Source organism: Anabrus simplex, chromosome 1 (assembly GCF_040414725.1).
Source record: "Anabrus simplex isolate iqAnaSimp1 chromosome 1, ASM4041472v1, whole genome shotgun sequence".
In the NCBI taxonomy this organism is placed as follows: domain Eukaryota; kingdom Metazoa; phylum Arthropoda; class Insecta; order Orthoptera; family Tettigoniidae; genus Anabrus; species Anabrus simplex.
The window spans coordinates 848,126,539-848,137,655 of NC_090265.1; the positions used below are offsets into that span (position 1 = coordinate 848,126,539).

Consider the following 11,117-nt stretch of genomic DNA (forward strand, 5'->3'; position numbering starts at 1 on the left):
TGATAAAATGAGGGTTGTTCGCTTCCAGCACGTTAAGGAACTCTAGCGGAATGAAAGGCCGTTAGCGGTTAGAACGGATGTTTTATGCCTGTTTACAGCGTGTTTTTATATCTGTTTTGCTTCAGAATTCGTTCGTTATTGTTTCCGATGTCCTTAACCTCTCACGTTCCGCGTGGAAAAAATGTTACTTCTTTAATATTTATATTCATGATTTAATTAATTAACATTAATCACCACTGATCAGCATTTAGGGCAGTCGCCCAGGTGTTGTTTCCCTAGCCTTTTCTTAAATGATTGCAAATAAATTGGAAATTTATTGAACATCGTTGGTAAATTATTCCAATCCTTAACTCCCTTTCCTATAAACACATGTTTGCCCCAATTTGTCCTCGTGAATACCAACTTTATCTTCATATTGTGATCTTTCCTACTTTTAAAAACACCACTTAAACTTATTCGTCTACTGATGTCATTCCACGCCATCTCTGCACTGACAGCTCGGAACATACCACTTAGTCAAGCAGCTCGTTTCCTTTCTCGTAAGTCTTCCCAGCCCAAACTTTGGAACATTTTTGAAACACCACTCTTTTGTGGAAAATCATCCAGAACAAATCGAGCTGCTTTTCTTTGGATTTTTTTCCAGTTCTTGAATCAAGTAATCAAGTAATGAATAGAACAAAATTTATAGAAGTTCATAGAAATCTGGCTAAAGAGTTTAATCAGCGCGGGCAAAACGTTACAATGTGGTGTATTGATTGCCGACCGGCCACGCTGCTAAGCGCTGTTGTCACATGTACATCAATTACAGAAGCGTAACACATAAAGATGCGAAAATTTCTAATGCATGCTGTTTCTATATACAGGATGATCGGAAACAATGTTAACCGGATATTTGAGCGTTAGACTGTTGGTCATACTGATAAATACATCTCTTTAAAATAATTAAAATAATATCTCGGGCCAAAATCATTTTTATGAAATACTGAGGTTAGCTAATAGATCGCTTCATGGGTGAATTCAAATAGGTTTTTGTGGTGTTACTAAATATGTGATTCTCCTCCATGACTCCCGATTTGAGAGGGAGGAATGGTGACCACGGGGTCTATAGCTGAGTCTTGTATTGAATTCCACTTAACTTCACCTCCACATTTTTCATAATATGACATTTCCTTTTTACGGTACCTTCATTCTTCAATAGGTCAGACCTCTTTCCTTTCCACTTATGATTAAAGAGTGGTCTGCAAGTACCGGCAAATTACAGTAGTAGCGATCACGGTGCTCGAACCTGTTTCTAACATCTATTTCGCTTGTATCAGATTTTTCATTTTCATCTTTCACATCCGTTCTACCTAGGTCACCGTTTTTTCTCTCCTGACCTCAACGTTATTAGGTCTGTGAGGCCTAGAGAGACTTTAATTTTCCCACTTTTCATGCTCTTTCTTTTTCATTTGCATACTCCATTTTTCGAATAGAGAAATATCTTTGTCCTTTTCCAACGACCAGGGTTAAGAACTTACGTTTATCTCGTTGCATTCCCATGAAAATAACTATCACCATCATTGTGAGTCTCAAACCACTGAAATAAGCTGTAAAGATATACACTTTTCCCCAACTTATAGTCTTGTATACTCAAGCTGAAATTATTATTTCTTATAAATAGGTCAGATAACTCGTCTTGATATGTAGCAATTATATTATTTTGCCTGCCCTTTTCAATAGTTTCATGAATATTTAATACCGGCACGTAATAACTGATCCATACGTAATATACTTTCTAACACTACTTTCTATACAATATTCTCTGTGCTTCAACCATTCGGCCGTATCTGGATCATAACATTTTCAAACGATCTTGCCCGGGTTGTTGCAACATACAATTAGCCGTGGCTGAATACTGGTTCTGGTAAGTAGACTATCCACTTTTTCAAGAATTTGTCCCTGCGCTTTATTAATGGTCATACAGAAGGCTAGTCGACTTCATACCTTCCCGTCTGTACATACGTAGACTGTTTTCTTTTAGCAAGCATGACCGAGCTCGATAGCTGCAGTCGCTTAAGTGAAGCCAGTATCCAGCATTCGGGAGATAGTGGGTTCGAACCCCACTGTCGGCAGCCCTGAAGATGGTTTTCCGTGGTTTCCCATTTTCACACCAGGCAAATGCTGGGGCTGTACCTTAATTAAGGACACGCCGCCATAAGACCTATCTGTGTCGGTGCGACGTAAAGCCAATAGCAATGAAATAAAACTTAGCAGCATGTAAGTTATTAGGAACGTTCTGCCATCTGTTGAGTATATTCAGAAGCTGGAGAAGGTCAGAGAATCAAGGAGTATCTAGCAGAAAATAGTATCCTTCCAACAACATAAGAAGTGCGTACTCTCTGGCTTGACACATAGTAATCAAACACGGCTGCATGAAAATCACCTAATTAGATCGGAATATTAATAAAAATTTTAGTCGCTTAACAACCTGCTAAGTACAGAATGTATTCCGTAGGGTATTCCTTCGCCGGCAATTATTGGAGTAATAATTTAATGATTTGATTTTATGATTACTCAAAGTTGGCTGAACTTAGAGACCTATCAATATCGCATGATTCACCGGCAGATAATACGGAGAGAATAAAACAGAAATGAAGCAAATCAGTCCAGATGAACGGACGGACGGATTTGTCAAAACTGCATTTTGTACCACACATAAAGTACTTGGGAGAAATACTTGAACCAACGGGAGGCGAGAAGGCTGCCCAGAAAATTCGCATGCAAAATTTTCGGAAAGCCTACGGTAGGGTGCTTGTCGCGCCATGCAAAGATCAGACACTATAATATAGTAATCAAGCCCGAAGTCTTATATGCTAGTGAGACCCTTACACTAAATGGGAAAGATGACCTAGAAAACATTTTAAAAGAAGAAAGAAGAATCCTGAGGAAAATTCTTGGCCCCCGAAAAACAGAAGATGGATATAGACTGAGATCACGCAAAGTGACAGAAGAGCTTTCCAACATTGCAGCTGACATCCGCAAAAGACGTCAGAAATTTTATGGGCACGTCCGCAGACTGTCGGCAAGTACAGTAGACTGACACACAAGATTATCACCTACATAGAACATCTAAAAATATATTCCATGGGTACTGGAAGTGAAGAAGGATCTGGAAAAAGCCAAGATGAACTCAAATGAAACCGCGGACAGAAACATCTATAGGAAAAAATTAATGGGTGGAAAGTGCAACCAGAGAACGAAGTGAAAAAGAAAACTGGAGTTAAGTAGACAGAATAACGAAAAAGGATCCAGGGAGAAAGGATGAGAGCTGTTTGGCAACTCAGAAAACAGAATCGTTAGAGCTTTGCGTGATCCACTGGGTCCATACGCACATAATAATAATAATAATAATAATAATAATAATAATAATAATAATAATAATAATAATAATCGCTGAACACGACGTGGTCACAATAGCGTCGAGGAGATCAAGGCAGTGTTTCTCGCTCCAGTGACCTGAAGCAAGGCTAAATGTAAAGCAATTCCGTCACGTCGTGGGGAGGCTGGCAATTAGACAGGGATTTCTGCGAATGAGAACCGATCGTGTCCAGTTGGAATGTGCACGGGTCTGAGCAGCACAAAGCCTTGAGCATGTGTGTGGCGCTGTCACGTCGCTGAACATTGTAATTGCGAGATCTATCTACCTACCTATCTACCGTCTATAGCTTCCATACCTCACAGTCTTCCCATTAAACTTCTCTCCCTTATGAAGACATGAAAATTAATTTCTCCAACATCCATCAGTCATATAGAGTCTTTCAATTATTTGCATATGATTTTTGTTTAATACGTCGGCTTGGCTGAGTGACATAGTTTGAGAGCCTCTCGTGTTATACACTGAAGAGTTTAACCTTTTCGGTTCTGAGGGGAAGCTTGGTTTTTTTTAAAACATGGATAAGTTTTTAATCTGGAGATCTATCTAAAATTAGCGTCAATGACCTAACAAGTGTCTGCACCATCACTTCCTTATATAAGCTATTCAACAGGGAAGTTGCTTAGAAAGTTCTGAAGGTGATTCTGATGTTCACTGAGAATTATTAAGGTGCTGAGTCCGTAGGAAAATGCTACAAATTGCCCCCCAATATAATCTTAGGGGGGCAGAGTGCCATTTTGAGCCCCCCTCCCAAAGTTATTCTCCTAGATGTTAAGTTCCCTTAAAGTGTGGAATATGGTAGTCTTCGGAGGCTACTCAGGCGTTAAATCTGGGGAAGTTGGTAGATCATTTCATATCAAGAAATGAGATTAGAAAGCAGGCATTCCTTCAAAGAACTACATTTCCGAATGGAGACTGTTCAGGTGGTACACCTGGTGATAGGGCTTTTCACATTTCTTATCATGAAATGCATAATATGTAGTGATAGGACATTTATTAAGAAAATATATTTATGAAGTAACTTAAGTTGTATTTTTTTTTACTTGAGATTACAGTACATTACTTACATTTCATCAATATATTTATGAATCAAGTTCTATTTTTGTATAATAGTGAATATTATCGAAAACTCCGTGCCTAAGATTCGTTTAAAAATATTTGAGAACCAAGCTCTATTATTGTTCTGTTTTTTCTCTTTGTTTGTGAATATTGTTATTATATAGAAATGTTTGTATTAATAGTAGTTCCTCATTTCACATGCCAGTGTTCATGTTGATGATGCCACCCGACTCCCAATAATTACCCGAAGTCGGCCCGCCTGAAATCGTGGGTTGAGAAACAATACTCGTATGTCCCAATGCTCTTCCTACCGATTACTTCTCTTAAGACAGGTCACACCTCGCAGCCACATATTGATATGCAGTCTATCAGAATAATTTTCGGTGTGTTCACCTCCCTATGCTACAATGTAGAGGAGAATGAAACTTGCTGTACCGCACTGTACGAATGTATGTTTGCACGACGCATTTACGGACTCCTACAGTACAATGTAGTCAAGGCTCATTTTTGCTTCTTTAAAGGAAAATGAACCTTAAATACTTCATATTCTAGGAGTGGGTAAGTATAGCATGCAAACATACATTCCTACAGTATGGTACAGTTAGGTTCATTTTCCTTTACACACGCGCATAAGAAAGAGAACTCAACGAAAATGGTTTTGATGGATTGTATATCTACATGTCACTGGGAGGCGTGACCAGTTTTAAGGGAAATAATGGATAAGAAGAGGATTGTCACATTCGTGGTTTCAGCATAGGAGCGACGATATACAAAAAACCTAGTAATAACTTCCCTACATAGTAATTTCTTAGTGAAATGAGGAAAAATGATTAGAATTAATAATAACTAAACACACCATTATCGATCTAATGTCATTTTTCAGAAATTAAAAACCTACTTCAGCCTTAAACATATGCGGTCCCCGGGACCTCACAACACCACTTATGTTCCACAAGTGCTACGACGCTTGCTGAGGGTAAACATATTTTTCCCCCCCTCCCATAATGAAGATGTTTAAAAGAAAAAAGTAATGTGATTTGCTTTACATGCCAACTATAGTAAATATTTCTAAAATTCAGCAGTGGAGAACTATAGATCATTCCATGTCAATAAAACAGTATGGCTCTTATGACAACACGGTTGTCATATTGAATGGCTCTGCTCAACAGCATCACGAGAAAACATTGGCACGTAAATTTGTGAAACTCAGAAATTAAGTTCAAGATAAAATGCGGAAGAAACTAAGCTGAAAATTAATTCATGAACTCAAGGGGCGGGGGATTTAGAGGGGTCTCATTCCGGTATTCACAGCATAACGGAAAACGGCGGCACATAAGTACATTGGCGATACTCAGAATTTAAATTCAAGAAAAAAAAAAGGCAGAACAAACTAAGCTGAAAATTATATTCGTGACCTCTAGAGGATTGGGGAGAGAGAAGGTCGGAGTAGAGGGGCTTATTTTGATGTTGATAGCATATCGGGAAAGTGGCAGAACATACATTTGTGGAATTCACTGTTTAAGATAAAAGGGGAAGGAAATAAACTGGAAATTCTTAGTTTACTTTTGTTTCTTCCTCAACCTCATCCATAAAGTAAATAAATCACTGTATTAATGTTAAAAAGTCGCACACTTAGGCTAATTAATCAATAAGATTCGCTCAACACAAGACAGGTACTCACTGATATAAAGAAACATAAGCAGCACATGAACAGACGACTTTTCCAGGATTCACAGAGTACCGGATTACGCGTTACATATACCAGAGCAAGACAGAAGGGTAATGAAGGAAGGCAACAAAGCGATGGCTACCCCTGCCTTTGTGCTTCATCCCTGAAAACGTACGTATGAAATCGAAAAGCTTCAGTAGTTATTTTAATAACGAACGGGCTAAAAATTGATTCATCCCTTTTTGTCTTGCATTATATATACAGTATAAAATAACAGTTTTGTCCGTACATTGCTCAGAATTTGAAAAGAATGGTATTTCTGTATCGGTCATCTCCACAGTAACAAGAAAATGTCTGTCTGTCTGTCTGTCTGTCTGTCTGTCTGTCTGTCTGTCTGTCTGTCTGTCTGTCTGTCTGTCTGTCTGTCTGTCTGTCTGTCTGTCTGTATGTATGTACATGCATCACGAGAAACCGGAAGATCATTTAAAGAAAATCGGTATGTAAAGTCGGGGAATGAACCACTACAATATCGGCTATAAATCATTTTATTCACGCTGAGGGAAATGATAGTTTAGGGGAAGGTCTGAAATGTAATTTTCAAATATTTACATTATTAGTGGTCCTATCGATAAATATTACATAACTAAAGTTATATAGAATTAAATTTCCGAACATTTATGTCTGATACATGTTTACTGAACCGGCTATGATAACAGAGATATTCACGAATTTGTACTTTTGTTGCTAAGTCCATATCAACGCCGAGCCAGGAGAAAATGGGTAAACAGAATTTAATGAAAATCGGTACATAGAGTCGGGGAATAAGAAACTACAGTCTAAGCTATAAACAATTTTATTCATCCTGGATGAAATTGTACTTTAGGGGAAGTCACCTAAAATTAAATTTTTAAATATCTACAGTATGTTATTGGTCCTATCGAAAAGTACTGCATAACAAAAATTAGAGAGAATACAATTTCCACTCATTTATGTTTTATTCAGTTTTACCGTACCGACTATGATAAGAGTGGCCTTTCAGAGTTGGAAGAAAACTAAATGTGAAGGCCTACAATATCGAAAGCGCATAACATTCTTCAACAATAACATTATATTGACCATTGTTTGTTGTGATGTTATTTGTCTTATGCTGCCACTCAACTCCGATAGATGGGATTACTGCTGCGTACCGAGTATAACAGCCTAACTGAATATTGGCGGGAAATAGCTGGGGAGTTAGAAAACTTTCTTCTTTAGCATTCCATTCCTCTGGTCCATGCATTTCCTGATACTGCTGGTACGTAACACACTGGTTCATCATAGTATTCCAGGCTATTCGATCCCTACTCTGACGGGCTGTTTTGAATGAGCAGTGTGCACATTTAAGGCAGAGGCTCACTTAGTAGTAGTAGTCGTAGTAGTAGTAGTAGTAGTAGTAGTATGACCTGGTCTAAGTTATAATTTACGCCTATTCAAAATTATAGCACCACAATTCACTAAATAATTCAAAATTCAACCCTAAAAAGAGCCGTTTTTTAAGAAAAGCTTCTTCCGCTTCACTTTTATTAAATCTACATTCATTTTATTCCAAATTAGCAGTGAAGAGGTGCTTTCTCCTCTGGCTTGGAGGAAGAATTTGCCTCCAAGTCAGATAGTTCTTTCCGCCGCCAGTGTAGTGAGCTGGGACTCTCCACTATTCGAACCTCCCACCCCCCAATTGCGGAAAAAAAAAGACGAAGAGTGTTCACGGGTCACGGCTGTCTGCGGCTTGGTCATTCCAGCTCTGAAAATTTGGATTGTTAGATCGGAAGTGTAGTACTGTTCGTTAAAAGTGAGGAAATGCGTGGTTTTTCCATTTGATGGAGTACTTCATATGAAAACATTTATTTTAATCGTGTCATTCCTACTGATTACTGATTGTAATTGCTTATGTTCATTTCAGTTCGGAAAATTACTAAGACAGTCTTTCCGAGGATGTAAAAAGGCAGATGGAGATTGAGTGCCTGCCATTATAATGCTCCCCAACTTGATTGTGACTGATGGTAGGCAAGCGGGCCTACCGGTACAATGAATATTCCCTAACCCAGTCTTCATATGAAAAGAGACGTTTGGTAACTTCTCCGTCGCGTTTCTAGGGTAACATTAAGAGCTATGCAATTTAATACAATCTTGCCACAACGTGTACACTACCTAACCTAGAATTCTGTATACAATGTAGAATTCCGTAGCGAAGCACGGGTACATCAGCTAGTACAAGATAAATTGCTTTCTAATATTCCTTAATCACGAGGAATTATGAATGTCTAAGAGGGGAGATGTTCGCCCCTTGTAGGTCCATTAGAGCAATACTGTTTTCATAACATGAAATGATCTATAGACCATAATGTTATTATTGAGATTTCACTTTTCAAAAAAGATTGTACAATATTTGTAGGGGTTTTCGTCACATAGTAATGATTAATTCTTTCTCCGACAGTAGCAGAACAAGTTAAAGTCTTAGACAACAGGTTCTGATTATTTTGAAAGGCGATAAAATAACGTACAGTCACCCAAAAGGGAATGAGGGTATGGCATTGTGCAAGTTCCTCATAGTAATGCTACCAGAAACAGCTCAACCTATAGATATAAGGGTTCTTCTCGATATCCACAGGGTTTGCATCTGCGTGCGAGGTGAGTTATATTTTAATAAAATATACAATTATATCTGATAAAATACATGCTCACTTTCCTACTTTTCGCGCGTGTGTGGGGGAGGAGGACGGACGGGGATGATGACTATACATTAGAATATCCGTAGAAAGCGACGATGTTTATGAATTAGTACATTATCCTTCTTAACTCTCTTCACCCTCCAGACATGCCCACCGCGCAAGTTAGACATAAAAGTTGGATGCTTCGTAATATTAAAAGAAGCAAAGGAAAGCAAAGTCATCACCGTACAGGCCATGAAGGCCATTGGAGGGGTGAAAGTAAAGGCTTCCACTATCCGTAACCTCGGCACTTGATGGGGTAGAGTGGTTAGCTCTACGCCCGGCCGCCTTTGCTCCCAGGAATTAACCTGGTACTCATTTTTGGTGTAGGCTGAGTGAACCTCAGGGCCATGTGCACCTCCGGAAGGGGAAATCTCGTGTCTTAAATTTTACGATTCCTGACGGGGATTCGAATCCACGTCCTTCCGGGCGAACCCAGCACGCCTTTACCACCTCGGCCAGGCAGCCCCTCCTTCGTAATATTCTTCTTCACTAATAAATACTGATGCTGGTTTGTGCAACGGAATGAAACTGACTGAAAAAACGCTAGACAAAAACATTGTTCATGCGGAAATTCTGATGCACTCAGCTTAAGGAACAACGGGTTTTATACCAAGAATAGATTTGGAAATTCTCACATATCAATCGTTCTTAAACGGAGGTAATTTCCTCTAAATTGAGTCTTCTCTGTCACAATCAACAAGTCAGTTGGATACATTTTGCATACAGTTGGGGTAAATCTCTCCATTCTGGTGTTTAGTCATGGACAACCATACGTACTTTTCTCAGGATTTTCCAGATCCATAGACGTCAAAGTACAACTACCATCTGCAAGTACGGTACACTCGGTATGGTTCATAAGGAAATGTATAATACCTGTTTTGATTCTGTAGTTGTCATGTATATAATATTGAAAATGTAACTTATTTTTAAGATACACAAATTAACATGTTCATTTAATTTTCCAATTACCTTTTAGGTACTAATTTTGACTGTCGGAGGCAGACTTATGTACTAGTTTTTAATGAGTATCAATCAATCTTAACAACCTACGTTGTTGCTGTACTGTTTCAGTGTTACCAGACAGCTCTGGAACGCCGGTGGGCACAGATTTGGATCAGCAGTTGGGTGGGCTGGTGACAGCCAACACAACAACACACCATCAGACCACCAACCCTCACGCTACCAATCCGCACGGTACAACGCACCATCAGGAACGAGGTGGTTCTTCTGGATCCTCCAACGCAACATCCGCTGGCCTGTTGGTACCGCGATACTCCACCACTACAGACTTTGGTCTTGGAGGACCTCGTTCACTGTCCGATTCGTCTGCAGGGGAATCTCCTGTCGGAAGTGAAGATATTTTGCCTACCAACCCTTCTTCCAATGCTTTGGTAGGGCATCATTTGGGCACCAATGGGGCATCAAATACTCCATTTTCTTCCCTAATGTCCGGCCACCACCATCACCACCATCAAAGTACATCGTACGCGGGTTCATCGTCGAACGCGGCGGGACTGTACCTGAGCACACCTGTCCTGCCTGCTTCACTCCTGTACTCGCAGCTCTATTCTGCTGCCAGTGGGCACCAGAACCCGCACCAATTCCATCACCTCCACCACCACCAAGACCTGAGTGGTACAGAACCTACAACCAATGGTTCCAACGGTCTTGGAGGTCTGTTGGGGACATGTGTTGCTGTCACCTCCGTGTCCAGTGTACCGTCCTTGCCTAGTCGAGCTTCTGACGATGAACAACAGTCGCAAGTTGCACCGCATGCTCAGCAGAGACTGGCGGGCAGTGTCCAACAGCAACAACAGCAACAACAACAGCAACAACAGCAGCGAGCACATACAACAACAGATAATGCTGCTGTCTGGAGACCTTACTGACTGAGTAAGTTCAAAGTGTCCAGAGACAGAGGTTAATTCGCAACAGACATTGAGAGAAAACTCTCGCAAGTTGCGCACCAAATGTGTGGACTATGCTCAACAGTCAGCAAGTATTAAATGTAAAGAAGAATGTACAGTGATTCAAGGTAATGTCAATGTCTTCTTGTCCCACTCTCCATAGGTAGTGAAATTTAACCCAAATATGCTCCCCATGAGGTTGCAGAAAACGCACTCAATGCGTATTGTTAATAATTCTCATTTCAAATGGAAGAAATTACAGTAATATACATATATTCTTTGAACTAATTTGCAATTCTCTGTGAAAATGCATATTTGAT

At 39.7% G+C, this 11,117-nt stretch overlaps 1 protein-coding gene across 1 annotated transcript in view; it reads left to right on the top strand.

The window, feature by feature from the left end:
• Positions 1 to 10,779, top strand: part of LOC136857255 (runt-related transcription factor 1-like) — a 479,280-nt gene extending 468,501 nt beyond the window's left edge. The window contains exon 5 of the mRNA XM_067135756.2: positions 9,962 to 10,779. Coding sequence (XP_066991857.1) covers positions 9,962 to 10,779 — 818 coding nt within the window. The remainder of the gene's footprint in view (positions 1 to 9,961) is intronic.
• Positions 10,780 to 11,117: the final 338 nt, after the last annotated feature.